At 33.5% G+C, this 17,869-nt stretch overlaps 2 protein-coding genes across 4 annotated transcripts; both read left to right on the top strand.

The window, feature by feature from the left end:
- The first annotated feature begins 1,359 nt into the window (after positions 1–1,359).
- Positions 1,360–4,804, top strand: si:ch211-117l17.5 (regulator of G-protein signaling 1). 3 transcript variants are annotated; one of them, XM_058760739.1, is made up of 5 exons: positions 1,360–1,544; positions 1,680–1,739; positions 1,853–1,914; positions 2,051–2,217; positions 3,885–4,804. In XM_058760739.1, the coding sequence occupies exons 1-5, from the start codon at positions 1,468–1,470 to the stop codon at positions 4,071–4,073; spliced, it is 555 nt and encodes a 184-aa protein (XP_058616722.1). In that variant the 5' UTR covers positions 1,360–1,467; the 3' UTR covers positions 4,074–4,804. The 3 variants fall into 3 exon arrangements, with proteins under 3 accessions (XP_058616722.1, XP_058616721.1, XP_058616723.1); XM_058760738.1 differs by having other exon boundaries at positions 1,361–1,544; positions 1,850–1,914; XM_058760740.1 differs by having other exon boundaries at positions 1,380–1,598; positions 1,850–1,914.
- A 5,338-nt stretch (positions 4,805–10,142) lies between these two features.
- rgs2 (regulator of G protein signaling 2) lies at positions 10,143–11,991 on the top strand. Its single transcript, XM_058761008.1, has 5 exons — positions 10,143–10,389; positions 10,479–10,565; positions 10,768–10,829; positions 11,306–11,472; positions 11,554–11,991. Exons 1-5 carry the CDS (start codon positions 10,286–10,288, stop codon positions 11,731–11,733), a joined length of 600 nt encoding a protein of 199 aa, XP_058616991.1. The 5' UTR covers positions 10,143–10,285; the 3' UTR covers positions 11,734–11,991.
- Positions 11,992–17,869: the final 5,878 nt, after the last annotated feature.

The following is a 17,869-nucleotide window of genomic DNA, read 5'->3' as shown; positions in this document are numbered from 1 at the left end:
GGGTCCGATATCATATGCTTTTTGCATGCATATTGGTTGCACCAGATGACTTTGATATTATGAACAAATTTCATTAAACAATAAGCAGTTTTATGATTTTTTTTCTTCATTTAAATGTTTTTTTTTTTATCAAGAGTTTGTGTGTGTGTGTGTGGAGTTGCACCACATGTCATTTTACACTGAACTTATTTATTATGGCTTGTCATAAAAAGATCAAAGTCTTCAGGGGTCTATAAATATGCTTTTTCATGTAAGTTTTTAATACATTTTAAAATGTATTTTTATCACCATAAATCATATATCAAATATAATGAAATATCATGAACTGCTAAATTATAAGTATCATTATGTTTTCGTGGAATTGCAACACATGACATTTTACAACCTGAACTAAGCTTCGCTAAAAAAAAATATGAATAACAATAAATCCATGCGAAATACATTTTTGATGTATATTTTTATATTATTTATTCAGAAATATGATTTTTTTTATAACCTGGACTAATCTGATATTTTCCAAGATGTACTGACCTTCACACACAGTCATGAGGGTCTACAGGGGTTTATGATGCATGCTGGTTGCACCATATGACTTTGATTTAACAACACATTTTTTTTTTTTTTTACTTTTAAAACAAATATTATTAACTTATTCATAAATATGAGGGTATATGATCCACGTTGGTTGCACCACATGCCTTTTATTTGACAAACACAAGTTTAATAAACATTGAATAAAAGAGCAGTTTTTTTAAATTGTTCCAACAAACAATTCTTGTCTTCAAGAAATACTTCTGGTGATACATTTCTTTGTGGAGTTTCATTATAGATTCTTCTGAGCAGCATTTTGGTTCTTTAAAAAGCAAAGCAGCAGAACATAGTGACTAGAGACACCAAAGACCTTGCAGAACTTCAGCATTTGCCCTCTGACATCAGGCAGTAAAACTCTTGGTTCTAATCATAACTTTTATTTTCAGACCAGTTGAAGCTAGTCACACATTATCTTTATGTTTGCAAAAGGATTCCTTTGTGTAACTTCTTCAATGCTCTTTCAGAAAACAAAGAGTGATGAAACGGCCTAACCATCACATTTGACTCTAATTTCCATCCGTGCTCCATTACAGTTTGGCCCTGGTTACGTCTGTAGATTACTGAAAAACCCAACACATGCAAAGCTGTAATTTGCTTATCAGCTATTTTAGTAAGGTAAATGTGTATTTACATCTCTAAAAATATTGAGAAAAGGCTATGCTTTTCGCACACGAGCGGCCAGGGAGGAGGGGGAGGGTTTGATGGGGCTTCCTCTTTGTGGTCCCCGTTGGTGACACGAGCCCTTAGCAACCGTCGCAGGGCATAAAAAGCAGAGCCGGATACGCAGAAGGGAAACCTGTAGAGCACCAAGTGCAGCATGATCACTAGCAGGAGCGCACGGCTGTGGATTCCTGGGCAATAAGCCCTCGCTCTACCATGCCTGGCCTAATCCCACAACCTCTTCCAACACATTTCAACATGGACAGAGACGACTGCAGGAGAAACAAGACCTTGTAAGTGTGATCTTCAGGCATTTGCACTCAACTATCAGCACAAGGGAATTTATTGTGAGTCCCAGCATGGTTTAGCATAGGTTTGCATGTGTGAAGCATAAAATGCAGACAACAAAGCTGACTTTCTCTCCGTAGAGGAAAGAACCTCATGTGCCGACTAAAGTGTATGTTCACCAGTTCATCTGCTCCTGAGAGGTAAGGAAAAAGCGACACACATATAAGGACACCAGGTTCAAAATAGTTCAAACAAGAGTTATTGCTTCTAATCCAGTTACGGTCAACTAATCAAACCCGTCTGATCTCAGCAGGCTAAGTTTAGAAGACACCCAACAATGGTCCCAGTCTCTGGAGCGGCTCCTTGGTTCCAAATGTAAGTCTATTTCGAAGCTATTTTTGGCATTGGTTTGCTGAGGCCAGAGAAAACTAAAACATGAGTAAATTAAAGAGGTGCTGGTTTACATTCACGCCGTGTGTTTTGACGCACACCCGCATTCGCTTCCCTCCAGATGGCCTGGCCACATTCCGCACCTTTCTGAAATCAGAGTTCAGCGACGAGAACATCGAATTCTGGTTGACGTGTGAGGACTACAAGAAGATAACGTCGTCCCATAAGATGAGCTCGAAGGCAAGGAAAATCTTCGAGCAATTCGTCGAAGCAGAATCTCCGAAAGAGGTACTGGACACACCACATGACACCCTGTCACTATACAAATCAATGAGGCTACGCTAGAAGTGTCTGTTGTGTCGTGATACACTTATTTTCTCCATTTGTATGACAGGAATTGTATACGTTATATATTTAAATAACTTCATACAGTTTCTGTTCAATAACGCTAAATCATCTAACCATATATACACAGCAGCAATATAATATAATACAAAATAGTTAATTATTACAATATAATAATTGAAAATAAGTATATTTGTAAAAGATTTGCATGTAAATACAGGAGTAATATAATATAATTAAAAATAATAATTAATCATTCATTATAAATACATTTATATTGGATTTATATATATATATATATATATATATATATATATATATAGTAACAATACAATTTAATATAAAATAATAAATTATTAAAAATTGTTTATCATAAATATAATAAAAATGATAATAATGAATCATTCATTATCATTTGTATGTATATACAGTGTTAATGTAATATAATTATCATTCATTAAGTCAATTTGTAAGGGATTTGTACAGTATATATTCACATAATTGAAAATAAATACATTTGTATTAGATTTGTATGCATGTACTTGGAGTAATATAATATAATATTATACAATAAAATATAATATAACATAACAACATAACATAATATAATGTAATATAATATAATAATAATTAATCATTCATTATTAATGTATTTATATTGATTTATATATATATATATATATATATATATATATATATAGTAGCAATACAATTTAATATAAAATAATAAATTATTAAAAATTGTTTATCATAAATATAATAAAAATGATAATAATGAATCATTCATTATCATTTGTATGTATATACAGTGTTAATGTAATATAATTATCATTCATTAAGTCAATTTGTAAGGGATTTGTACAGTATATATTCACATAATTGAAAATAAATACATTTGTATTAGATTTGTATGCATGTACTTGAGTAATATAATATAATATTATACAATAAAATATAATATAACATAACAACATAACATAATATAATGTAATATAATATAATAATAATTAATCATTCATTATTAATGTATTTATATTGGCTATATATGTATATTCACTAGCAATACAATTTAACATGAACAATAAATTAAAAATTATTTATCATAAATAATATATTAAAAATATTGAATCATTCATTTAATCATTCAAGTACATTTGTATTGAATTTGTATGTATACACAATCATATAATATAATATAATATAATTATAAATAGATTGCTGAAGTCCACAGCAGAACTGAGTTTACAGCTGATTGGTTCATACTTAACTTGGATGGATTACAGGGCCACTAGGGCCATTTTCGTTGGCCAACTAACTGTCAGGGGCCCCCAGCAGAGGAGCCTGACCCCCGGAAATGGCCATGACATATCTAAAACAAATATATAAATGGAGGAATAACGTTTGACTGTGAAATAAAGGACTTAGTAAAATACTATCTGATACTGGCCTCTTCACAGCACAAACAATGGCTTCTGAACGAATTACTTCTGAGCAATTACGACTTAATTTTGCATATTTCCGATGTAATTTCTCATTATATGGACAGTACGTCTAACAATCGGTCACTTCCAGTGTAGAGACAGTGTCATTGGCTCTCATTTGCATCGCAGATAAACATCGACTATCACACACGGGAGGAAATCAAGAGGAAAGTGAAGAGTCCGACGCCGCAGTGTTTCGATGACGCTCAGAAGATCGTTTACGGACTGATGGAACGCGACTCTTACCCCCGATTTCTACGGTCTGAGATGTACAAGACCCTTCTTGAGTCCCTCGCTGCAGACAATGCTCAAAGATGACTCAATGGATATATCACACCAAAGCTAAAACTGGAACGATCTGGTCTTGTGTGCAAGACCAGAACCCCAAAGCTTGCGCCCCTGCCATGTGGATCAGACCCCAAAAGACCTCTGAGACTAGAAGGAGACAATATGGAACAATGGTTGGGAATGTGCCATTGATATCAAAGTCCAACATTTTACTGAAGCGCCACGAGTGCTTCTTAACTAAGGGTGCTTCCTGTGTAGATAAGGACTCAGCTCCTTCAAGCCCTTCCGGTGGTTTCTGAAGCTACAGTGTGGGCACAACACTATTTTCTTTTCCTGGCCCTTCCAGAGGATCTTTAAGAACTGCTTTACCATGTCCTGCAATTACTTAGTAACAAAAAGCTACCTCAGCCTATTGGCTGAGTTGGTTTGGACACTTTTGTGAGAGGAACTTGACATATCCTATTTCAACATCGGTGCCTTATTGCCACACAGATGTATAACATTAAAGAAAGTGTGACTTTATTACCTACTTGAGACTTCAAGTTAAATTAATTAAAAAAATAAAAGTACATATAATATAAGAACAGTTGTAGCATGTGTGCCACACACAAAAACTGTAGGCATTACTTGTAATGTTATAAAGTTTAATTTAAATAATGATGTTTTTTATTTATTAGCCACAGCCACTGGTTGGATGTTGACTTTTGCTCTGTCCACTGTTATTTTTGAGGACAACTAAATAAAGATTAGACACTGTTGAACTTTTGACTGTGTTTTCCTTTTTGTCTTTGGTTTGCTTCATATATAACATTCAAAATTATTTTTGCCAAGAAGATCAGAAGATTAATGACTTTCCTATTCTAGCCGATAACCAATAAATGTCCGATATTATTTCCATAAAAATTGAAAACACATTAAAATGTTGAACCTTTGCCGTAAACCTCCACTTTCCCTTAACTTTTGATATCTAAATCTTATACTATATGTAAACTTAAATACCCAATATCGCCCAATACCAATAAATAAAACAATAAACAATATTGTGTCAATATATTGTGTATACCCATTGAAATGTTTTATCTTGTGCAGTTTTGCCACTCAGGTTAATTTAGCTTGTTTGAAGGATGTTGCTTTCACTGGAAAACAAGATACTACAGCCACTACCAATACTGTATAAAACACCAAATACATCATTAAATGTGAACTTTCCAGCTACTGTCAAACTCATTTGATTAATATAGGAATTATTCTTTTCTAACCCTTTGGCCGACAGGTCCCATGACTACATAGTGAAACAATTACCTTTGAAAAAGGAACAGATGAGTTTCAGTTCCCACAGAACAGGGAATCAAGAAAGAAAGACTTCATAAGCGTCAGAGAAGTGTGCATTGCAGCGGCTGCTGAAAAGTCATGAGATCTTGCAACTCGTACATTTCTGCTATTGCGTGTCTAACATTGCTAACCTAGTTTATGACACAAGCCTTCCTCTGTGAGACTTGCCATTTAGTAGACACTTCACACTAATTGCAGGGACTGTCCCGCTGGAGAAACTTGAATGTGTTGGTCAAGGGCACATGGGTAATAAAGCAGAACTGTGACTGGAAAAAACTGACTCCTTTTAGGGATTTAAGTCTTCAGCCATTTGTTTAACGGTTTCTCACACAGGACGCTAATGCCTAATTTAGTTTGTAATGGATTTTAAAAGCTTTAAATATAGAGCCGTTCACTCATGACATAAATTTATAGCTAAACTTGAATGCTAATTCGCCATATCTAAGAAGGAAGATTTTCCAGAGATTTGGATATGCTAGAACATGGTTGATGTATTGCATTCAATTCATGAATAGTAGCTTGTTAGCCTATTAGCATCTTTTGTCTACAAAGCACATGTCAGTTTTGTGTGTAATTTATGTTGTAGAACATAACATGAATGTCTGTTTTAGCAATGTTAATCACAGACATAACTAAAAAAAATGTTAGTTCTGTTTTGGTAGGTTTTATTTGAACAAAGCTAATAGCTAACATAAAACTGTGGTTCAAAGATGACCAAACAAGTGTTGCAAGGGGTGAAAACTACTACAACCCTAGTCAGAAGACTTCCAGAGATTACCCTATTAGCTGGCAAGTTGGACATGCTAGAACATGGCTGCTATATTGCTTTTAATTTGTGAATAGTAGCTTGTTATCCTGTTAGCATCTTGTATTTACAAAGCACACAGCAGTAAGTGTTATATGTAATTTATGTTGTTGAACATAAACACATGACTAAAAATGCTAATTGTGTTTTAGGATAAACTGGACAGCTGAAGGTTTGTACTTTGTTACGCTTTTGAACAGAGCTAATAGCTAGCATAAAACTTTGTTCAAAGAAGACCAAAATAGTTTTACAAGGGGTGAAAACCACTACAAACCTGGACTCTCACTTTTTGCCTTGCAAGTTGGACATGCTGGAGAGTGGTAGATTTATTCCTATCAATTCATGAATATTAGATTGTTAGCCTGCTAGTATAGTGGTTTTGTGTGTAATTTATGTAGTAGAACATAACATGAGTTTGGTCAAGTAATGCTAATCACAGATGTAACTGCTAATCACAGACATAACTATTATGTTACACAGACAAAATGTTGTGTTTTAAGACAAACTGGACAGTTGAACATTTGTACTTTGCTAAATTTGGGAACAAAGCTAATAGCTAGCATAAAACAGCTGTTCAAAGACAACCAAAAGAGCTTTGTGAGAGGTGAAAACTGCTACAAACCTGGTCAGAAGACGTCTAGAGGTTAACCTATTAGCTAGCAAGTTGGATATGCTAGAACACAGCTGATTTATTGCTTTCATTTCGCAAATAGTAGTTTGTTGGCTTGTTAGCATCTTGTGTTTACAAAGCACATGACGGTTTTGAGTCTAATTTATGTTGAAGAACATAAAATTATAGTCTGTTCAAGCAGTGCTAATCACAGCATGACTACAATTCAGTAGAACAAACTGGACAGCTGAACTTTTGTACTTTTACTTCTTGTCTTTAACTTCTTGCACACACAAATAAATTATAAAGGTACTTTTGGAGTCCCCCATGAGTACAACACATGTGTCATTGCTGGGAAATACCTCATGCGTAAAGCTTTTGGACTATCGTCTATTCGAACGGAAACTTGGCAACAATCTTGCTGCTAACCACTTAAGAAGCTCACTGATATTTACAGTCTGAACACCATAACAGACGATAAGTCTTTTAAAAACACTGAGTCTGACATCTGCAAAGCTGGATGATATGGACGGGGTCATAAAAATGGACTTTAAATGGAGCAGTTGCAGCGAGTCCATTTTGTAGACTTCCTAGCGTGTTTCCCCCCAAAAACGCTTATCTTCTGATTGGCTGAGGTTTACTAAAAAACCTGCCTGAACAGCAGATATTCATCTTTACAATGACAGTATGACACAAATAGGAAGTGGTCAAAAAAGCTTATTGTGTTGCAAAAAGATATTATTCATGCAACGATGTGGAAAATGTGGAAAGATACCACTGAAGGTTGATTCTTTTGAAAATAATGACCTAACAACAACCATATCACACAAAAAATGTCAAAAACTCAGTTCTTTGTTATTGTATCACTTCTGTAAGTGCATGGAAACTTCAACTTTGTCCATTTTAATGGTCCCATGTCTATGCAAATCGAGCTCTTTTCCATGTCCTCTTTAACACTGTATAAGGCATTGACGCTAATCACGTACACATATCTATATTTGCATCTCATTGACTAAATGAATGGAAACATGCATAGTTCTGATGCCACACTGGTGACAGGAACAAACTATTCTATTTGTGCTGTTCAGGGATGTGCACTCTTTCCAGCAACTGTGGCTCAAAACCAGTATTTCATGTTCAAACTGAATAGGATTAGGTGAATTACACAGTCTATCATGACTATGACAAATGCATATTTCATAACTGAAAAGCTTCAGAAGTTTTTTTTTTTTTCCATCTGTGTTCTATTTTAAGACAAATGCATGAGTGTTTGAAAATATGATATAACATGAAAAATAGATATTATGTATAAATATATACTGTAATATTATAAATATCTATCTAGCCATCATATAATGTATATTTGTGTATATCTATCTTGAAATTTGTATATTTAAAAAAATACAAAAATACACACACATTATTGCATATCTATACATTATATATCTATAGTTACATAATTATAATTACATTATTTTTTACAATTTATATAATACTTTTTTTTTTCACATTTCAGGCCACCAAAAATGTATATTGAAATTTCTAATAGTTGTGTGATTATATCAATATGCATTTATTATTTTTAAATATACTATACACATAACTTATATAAACACATAAATATGGAACGCATATAAACACGCACACACACACAGATCAACATAAAGTTTTACAGATCTTACTTGCAAGCAAAACAAATCTGATCTGCACAAAGTTCACATGCTCAATATCACAAATGTGCTATCTGAGATGAGAAATGCACTTGTGGGATGTGGTTGCACCCTTTTAAACCTGACATTTAAGCTGCATCAGAAAAGAGTTTGCATTTGTCATCTAGTCATGCAGTTTGTCATGTAAATAGTTACTGTGCAGACGTTCTACTAAATCAGCGATAAGGGATGTTTTTGGCAAACACTAGTGCATTAAGCTCTACTCTTACAGAGGACACAAACACTTGAGTGCTCAAGGATGGCTAAAAACGGTTAGTCTGTCAGGTACAAACATGTTGATCTAATTTAGCACTTTAAAGTCAAGGTTTCAACACAGTTTATCTTGTCACAGATGTTTACTCTTCCACCACAGCACTGTATGTTTATCGGCGAGGCCCTTGAAACACATGAAATATGATCTACTGCTCTTTTTCTTCAGGAAATGCATTTTTCGATATCGTTAGTAAATCTGGAATCCTTCAACCGATCCTGATCAGTTTAACCTGATGCTTGCAGTCAGAAGCACAAATGGCTCAGATTGCAAGTGTTTTCAGTGGTTTGAATCACATCCAACGTAATTAAAAGCCAGTGATAACACAAACTCATGAGTTTTTTTTTAGAAATTAGTTTCTATAAATAGAGCACTCCTTTGGTTTCCACAAATAGAAGCATGTGGAATGCTGGTTGGGTACAAACCGGTTTGTTTAGTACTTTTTGTCTGAGGCGGATATTGCGTTAACATTCTCAAGTAACAGACGTGACTCAGTATTGTTCATCTTGAAACATACTCATTCTTATACTTTCTTTTAACTACTTTGCACGTTTTGAAATAAAAACATAATCTAAATGATGTAATAAACAAATCAACATTTTAAACAAAATTATATATATACACTGTAAAAAGTGAAAGTTGACTTAACTTAAAAAAATTGAGGAAACCCATTGCCTTAAAATTAATTAATTATTAATTAATTAAAAAAAAAAAAGTTAAGTGAACTTGACAATTCAGTTAACTTATTTTTTTAATTATCATTTACTTTTTAAATTTTAAGGCAACTTATCACCTTTTACAGTGTATATATACACACATACATTTTTCTTTATGTATATGTGTGTATACACACACACGCGCGCACACACATATAATATATAATCATACAAGAAAAATGTAACTGTAAATACATATATACACAAACATCTTATATTTTATAATATTCAATTTTACATCATTAAAATGTACATTGAAAATGTATTTTTCTCCTTTATGCTAATATGAATTTTCTTTATTATACAAAATCAAATAAATGATGTGCTTGTAATAAAAACAAATAATAAATAGTTGTTAATTTCTGAATTTACAAACATACTCTTATTTTTTACTACTTTGAGTTTTATAATGAAATAAATTTTAAAAATCTATCACACACACACACACACACACACACAATGTGAAATGTTTAAATAGAATGACCGAAATAGTGTTCTTTAGTAAAACATACTCCATTTATCTTTGAACCACGAAAATCATTTGTGTGTGTGTGTGTATTACAATCAAGTTTTATACTAATTTCATAGACATTCATCTTAATTTAATGCATTCCAAGTCAACATGATTATTTGAGAAAGAGCTGCAGTGTTCCAGTCAACAAGGTCTGCATACTCAAACACTGATGCAGGACGACCAATCAGATGCTACCCCTGCTGACAAGGCCCCGCCCACACTACTGCACTCTGGAGTATAAAAGCCACACACAGCAAGACACATGTTTCAGTTCAATTGATAGTGATGGATAGATTGGCAAAAATGCGAAAGTCCACACCAGATTCGAGCATGGAGCGTTTGATCTACTGCAGGAACCCTGACACGACTACAGGACAGAAAGAGATGAAGTGAGACTCGCATTTTAGCACTTTGCATTCGGTTTTAATGCGGGGCAATTAACCCGTGGTTGCTAATGTATGTTGATTATGATTAACAGACAAACAAACTGGAGATCAAGAATGCTTTTCAAGACTTTTCCCGTGAGAGAATCACGCCACACATTGCCACAGAGAAAATCATATGGGTGAGCATTAAAAATACTTCATATTTAATAATTTGCATAAAAATCACTATAATATGTAGTGGGATCATAGATTTACTAAAAAAAAGTATTAAATTAAAATCTAAAATAAAAATAAACGAATATATAATTGTTTATATTAAAATTAAATTGTATTATTGTTAAATCAAAATTAAATAACATTTCTTTGTTTATATTCGTGCAGGCCAACTACTGAAGAAGTTACTCAATGGGCACAGTCTCTGGACAACTTGCTGAGCAGCAAATGTAATTATTATTTCCATTTATGAATTTAATGTTCATCTTTGTAATATTTTATTATTTTCAATTTTATAATATTTTTATTAAATCATTTTTATAATATTTTATTTTTATCATTTATAAAAATATATCGTGTTTATTACAATATTTACTATAACATTCATAGAATTAATATTTATCAAGTTTTTATTTTATTTTCATATTCTTATTTTATACATTATATATTATAGTTTATATTAGAAAATATATAATTTATAAAAATATAGAATTCCTATTTATCTGAGCTTAACCAAAATGAACAAAATTCATATATATATATATATATATATATATATATATATATATATATATATAATGTTAATCTTCATATTTATTACACAAACACACACGCTAAAATTTTATTCATTTTTTATTTTAAGTTGGAAATGCACCACATTATTTAACGTCAACTGATGTAATTAATATATATTTTCATATTTCAGGTGGATTAACAGCTCTGCGACTGTTCATGAAGTCTGAACACTGCGAGGAGAATATCGAGTTCTGGATGGTCTGTGAAGAGTTCAGAAAGATCAGGTCCAGATCAAAACTCAAATCCAGGGCAAAAACCATATACGACGAGTTCATCGGGGTAGATTCTCCAAAAGAGGTGAGGTTTAGTCAATGCTAGCTGATTCGTTTTCATTAAGCCGTGCCACACATTCTTATTTCTTTCACTTCTTCCTTCTAGATCAACCTGGACTTCCACACAAAGGAGACCCTCCACCAAAGCCTTCTGATCCCAACACAGTCGAGTTTCAAAGCTGCCCAAAACAGAGTTTACTTCCTGATGGAGCACAACTCATACCCTCGCTTCCTGGACTCTGAACTCTATCGCCAGCTCTGCAGAATCGCAGCAGAGGAGCGATAATGTTTTCAGTCGAAAACTGTTTAAACGAATGGCCGGTCCGTTTCAGAATGCTGCGCATATGGTGTTTCATGTAGTGATTGTGCTACTATGATTTCAGTGTATTTCATTTTGCAGATTTTGCACAGATTTGTAAATAGTCGGGTATTGGTATTGAATGTTCACATAATGTTGTATCTGTTTTGAAGTTTACTTGTGGGTCTTTTTTTATTATTTTTGCTTTTCAATGAAAGAGCAAAAGAATAAATTTGGATGAAATTATTTCTAATTGTCATTCCATTACTTTCTGGATTTTGGGGGCACTGCTATTAAAAAACAAATAAATAAAATAAAATAAAATAAAAAAAATAAGCAAAAAGTGTATAAATATTTACCAACTGACATTCGAGTTTTTTTTTTTTTTAGTTTGTATCAGTATCAGTTAATATTGCATATTTAATTATTCATGCTTATTTCCCTATTTTTTACATTTAGATTTAGATTTATTTTTACGTTTTCTATCTAGCACTCACTGAAAGTTAATCTCTAAAAAAAAACACTAATCATAACAATAATAAAAATACAAATAAACTTGGATTAAATAATATTAGTTTGTCATTCCATTACACTGTAAATATTTATTTTTCAAAGCTGTAAATAAAACAGACATTATTGGAGTATGTTTCACAGGAAATCATTATTTCATTCTTTCTACATCTTTAAAATACAAAGTTTAAATTAAAGTGTTACTTGTCGATTCTCTGAATGAAATTTGTTTCTACACCATTTCTTTCGTTATTTATTTATTTAAGTGTAACTTTCTGATTTATTTGGGGGGAAATATGCAACCAAAAATGATATTGACTATAACATAAAATTTGCGTTTTTAAAAAAAAAATTGTTTTTAAAGTATCCCTTCCCAATTAATAATTTGTTGATGACAGAAATCCTTCATAGTATTTAAAGTTGAAGTGTAATTACACTAGCATTGCAAAACAATAACAGAACATTTCATAAACATTCGTGCACTGCTATTGGTTGCACAAACAATTAGCCCCGCCCCAAACTCACACCATTAATTGCTTTGTCCTCCTTAAGCTATTTTTAGTTGCCAAGATAAGACGACCTACTAAATGCTTTCATTTAACTGATCAGATCAGTTCAACGTCTCATGACCAGTTTTACAAGTCTCACTAACCAAAAGAAAACCGAAATGCAGTTTTCTCAACAAACTTACCCAGTGCACATTTCGATGAATTACTGCAGACTTCAATCCTCCAAACATTTACAGAAACTCTCACATACTCACGTCATTTCACCGACATATCAGACTTTATCTTCTTCCCATTTAAGGAATGACTGCAAGATCTGAGCTGTACCTGCAAAACAAAACTCACATAAGACAAACACTGAATGCAAATATAGTGAGCAGAACATTCCGCACTTAACGTGCTTGTTTTGTTCCACAGCTAAACGTTTTCTTGTTGTTGTATGTGGGGATGAATTGACCTCTGTGGCACATTTGCGCTCCTTGTGTTCCTGTAGATGATCTCACGGCCATCCGACACTGAACAGACCACAAACATTGCGTCTGTTTAACTGATCCAAGAACGTGTTCACAGACAGTGAAGCAGAAACACTGCTGGCTTTCCTCAACTCACTTCCCACGGGTCGTCTTCATATCTGCAGTGGGCCTGAGATGTATCGGGGCACTTACAGTATGCCACACTTGAAAATATATGAATGTCAAAGCAAGTGGCTTTTATTTGGAAGACATGGCATGTTTTTCCAAACTAAACATTTGAATAAATGCACATGTCCATATAGTTAATGTGATTAATTTTTACATGTGGTGACTCTGCTGGGAGACCTGGACTTCATAAACCTACTAAAATCAGATTGGGACTAGCTGGTTTAAATTTAGAAGGAAAAAAAATGTAATAGAAAGGTGAAATTTGGTATGAGAATTTTTCTAGTCCACAATTGCCTGCAAATGCCAAATAAATAAATAACATTAAAAAAAACAATAAAAAAAAAACATAAATATATAAACAATACATTGAAAAGTCAGACTTAAAAATTAGTTTTTTTATTTTCCTTTTCACATATGTGGAGTGTGTGTGTGTGTGTGTGTGTGTGTGTGTTTAAGTGTGACTTGAGAGTCTAAAATACTTTACAGGACCATTGCACATCTAAACATAACAGCCATTAAAATAAACTAAACTAAAATAAAATAAATGGATAGATAGATAGATAGATAGATAGATAGATAGATAGATAGATAGATAGATAGATAGATAGATAGATAGATAGATTTTTTGAGAGTCCAAAAAAATGGACACAAATGTCATTTAAAATCTATGTAAAAAAATAAGAAAAAAATAAAAGAAATAATAATAATAAAATAAAATAAATATTTTTTAATTTATTACTATTATTAAAATATTTATACTAATATTTTTTCAATATTTACAAGTGTGACTATTTTGGGTTAGAGGCTGACATTTTTTCGGGAATCCCACAGGATGGGAAACAACTCCTGCATCCCAGTGTGCATACCATCCACCCTATCTGCCCTAAATAGTATTGAAAATTACTAATATCACATAGAATTTAGGATGGATAGTACGCACATTGGGACGCAGGCCAAATCACTATTAATAACGTGATTGGGGTCGGGACAGGAAAAAATGTCAGCGGGAGTGGGCGGGACCGGGAATAGTAATAATACTATGATACCCAACTTTATACGCAAATATTCCTTTTATATAAATAAACTATTAACTGTATATTTTAATTTTGAACTCAATTCTAGTTGCCCTATCTCTTTAAGCTCTCCTCCTGTTTGCTTTGGTGTGGCTGGTTAAGTGAATGAGGTATGCAGTCCGTGACAGACTTAGAGAGTGAAAAACATGTGTGTTAGCATGGATGATTTACATGAAATTTAGTGCAGTGCCTTAAAGGAACACTTTTCTGGAAATAGGCTAATTTTACAACTCCTCAAGAGTTAAACAGTTGAGTTTGACCTTTTTTGAATCCATTCAGCCGATTTCCGGGTCTGGTGGGAGCACTTTTAGCTTAGCTTAGCATAGGTCATTGAGTCGGATTAGACCATTAGCATCTCGCTCAAAAATGACCAAAGAGTTTCGATATTTTTCCTATTTAAAGCTTGACTCTTCTGTAGTTACATTGTGTACTAAGACTGGGCTAGAACTATACTCTCATTCCAGTGTAATAATCACGGAACTTTGCTGCCGTACCATGGCTGCAGCAGGCGCAATGATATTACGCAGTGCCTGAAAGTAGTCCCCAGCTAGGTAACTAGTTATGATATAGCTGGGGACTACTTTCAGGCACTGCGTAATATCATTGCGCCTGCTGCAGCCATGGTACGGCAGCAAAGTTCCGTGATTATTACACCGGAATGAGAGTATAGTTCCTAGCCAAATCGGCCTAGAAAATCGCAACTTTTCATTTTCCATCAGTCTTAGTACACGATGTAACTACAGAAGAGTCTAGCTTTAAATAGGAAAAATATCGAAACTCTTTGGTAATTTTTGAGCGAGATGCTATCAGTCTAATCAGATTCAATGATCTATGCTAAGCTAAGCTAAAAGTGCTCCTACCAGACCCGGAGATCGGCTGAATGGATTAAAAAACGGTAAAACTCAACTGTTTAACTTTAGGGGAGTTGTAAAATGAGCCTATTTCCAAAAAAAGTGGAGTGTTCCTTTAAGATGGCTTTCAGTTCAATATAATAACAAAAAACTACATTTTGGATTTTTATTCAATTAGGTGGGCACGCTGTGATCTGTACTGTATTTTTACTGTAACTGACAGACTCCGGCCCAAAAAAATAAATAAAAACCCACAACACGGGAGTGGGAGGGAATGGGAGTCATTCTTCCGGGATTGGGACGGGACGGGATTTTCCCCTAGTTTTTTTGTGGGATTGGGACGGGAAGGAATTTTTTTTGTGGGAGTGGGACGGGAGAGGTTTGAAAATCCACTCCCATGTCAGCCTCTATGTTGGGTTACTAGATATACAAATATATTAAGACAAGTGCCATTTATATAATAATAACAATCTTAGAGACTTAGAGTAGGCTATTAGAGAATTTTTGAAGTTACTGGATATATAAACACAAACGTAATTTAAAATAAATGTACACAAGTGCCGTTAAAAAAATTATATATATTGTATAACTGAAAAATTATATATTACACACTGAATATTTTTATATATCTGTATGTGTGTGCATGTATGTGTTTATGTGTGTGTGTATATAGAGCGTATAGAGAGAGAGAGAGAGATAGACAGACAGACAGATAGATATAAAGAAAAGGAAAATAGATAGATAGATAGATAGATAAAGAAGATGAGAAGGATAGATAGATAGATAGATAGATAGATAGATTGATAGATGATAGATAGATAGATAGATAAAGAAGATGAGAAGGATAGATAGATAGATAGATAGATAGATAGATAGATAGATAGATAGATAGATAGATAGAAGTTGTTGTTGTTTTTTCCCAGTGTGATTTGAAAGTCTAAAAATAATTTAAAAAATATTTTCCTTGCTAGATTATGATTCCTTGCAGTCTGAATTCAGTGAAGATAAATCTGGCAACTCATGTGAAACGGAGAAATCAAAGCATAAAAAGAAGCTATAATAATGTGCTGGTTTTGTGAAGCTGCACCAGAATAACCTCTCAAGACTTCTGTAGCTTGTAGTTTGAAGTTACTCAACCCATCGTTAACTCAAATGTTTGGAATAGTTATGAACTTCAGAACATGTTCACACCTAGACATAACACACTTTACTGGCGAGAGTAAGATTTTTCACATAACCGGATCGCACTGTACACTTTTACAGGCGCACGCGCGTCATAAGTAGGTAATGGCGACTGGGTCCTAACGCAAGCGCGCAATTTCACGCTATTATCAACTGCCGCGATCAGCTCTGCTCTATTGACTGCAATAATATAAGATAGCGTGTTCTTTCATGGCGGGAACTGCGTCGTGACGCGGTTATCATGTACTACAGCGGCTCTCTGAAGCTCACTACTGGTCTGGGGAGTTTGAAGGAATGTAAATAAACAGTCTGGCAAAAATAGAAACGCAACTCACTGTGTAAACGACTGTGGAAAACTGTACTGCCAAACGCTCCGGTGATTTAAGCTTCTGCTTGAGCACGGCAGAATATTAAAAAGCCTGTTCAGCTTTTTTGAACAACACTTACCGAAGTTTCCATCACTTCATGTGAATGGCTGCAACACTGTAAAAAATGGAACGGGCTATTTACTTTAAAAAAAATTAAAAATATGGTAACAATATTACACTTAATATTTTTGAGTAGTTTTTAAGGCTTGATTTTTTTTAATGTAATATACCTGAATAAATCATGTAAAATCTCCTAAATTAATTAACCTATGACACAATGAATTTAATATAATTTGTACTCATTTATTTTAAGCTGATTCTCAAAAGTCTGTGATTTTGAGTGAGGCCTGTTTGTATTTGACTTTGAGTTATTTTATAGGCTACATTTAAAAGACTGTATACAGCCAAACAGCTCAAGTAGGAAAATACTTGAGAAATACTGGAGAGTACTGCACTAGCTCAAGCAAAGCTACTGCTTGTTGAACAAGGCTTAATGTCTTATAGGAGTAGTATCCATAACAATAAGCTCTATACTCTTCTGCACAATGTAAACTTCAGTGTAACAGAAACTCTTTCAAATGTCAAACAACTGAACATTAAACATTAATAGATGTTTCCCTTCACTCAAAAACACAAAATAGCATTTAATTTCAAAATGTACTCTCCATATCCAGCCATATGCAAAGCATGCTGGGAACTAGCATTCACCTCTAAAATAAAACTGCAAAATTTAGCTAATTCTCTTAAAATAAATAGGTAGCCTTCTTTCCTTAATTTATTTTTAGTTTAATCAGTTCCTCAATTCAAGCCTCAAAACTGAACTGCCCAAATAACGACGGTTTTCATGAAACCGGTGACCATTGATTACACTTTTTTTTTTTAAAGATGTGCCTGAGGGAAAGGTATTTGTTATATATATATATATTACACATATTAGTGGCGTGAAAATTAGCGCGTTAATGCAGGCGATTTTTTTTTTTTTTTTTCAGATAA

Source organism: Onychostoma macrolepis, chromosome 22 (assembly GCF_012432095.1).
Source record: "Onychostoma macrolepis isolate SWU-2019 chromosome 22, ASM1243209v1, whole genome shotgun sequence".
In the NCBI taxonomy this organism is placed as follows: domain Eukaryota; kingdom Metazoa; phylum Chordata; class Actinopteri; order Cypriniformes; family Cyprinidae; genus Onychostoma; species Onychostoma macrolepis.
Note: the sequence above shows the minus strand (reverse complement) of the source record. Positions and strands in the feature narration are given on the sequence as shown.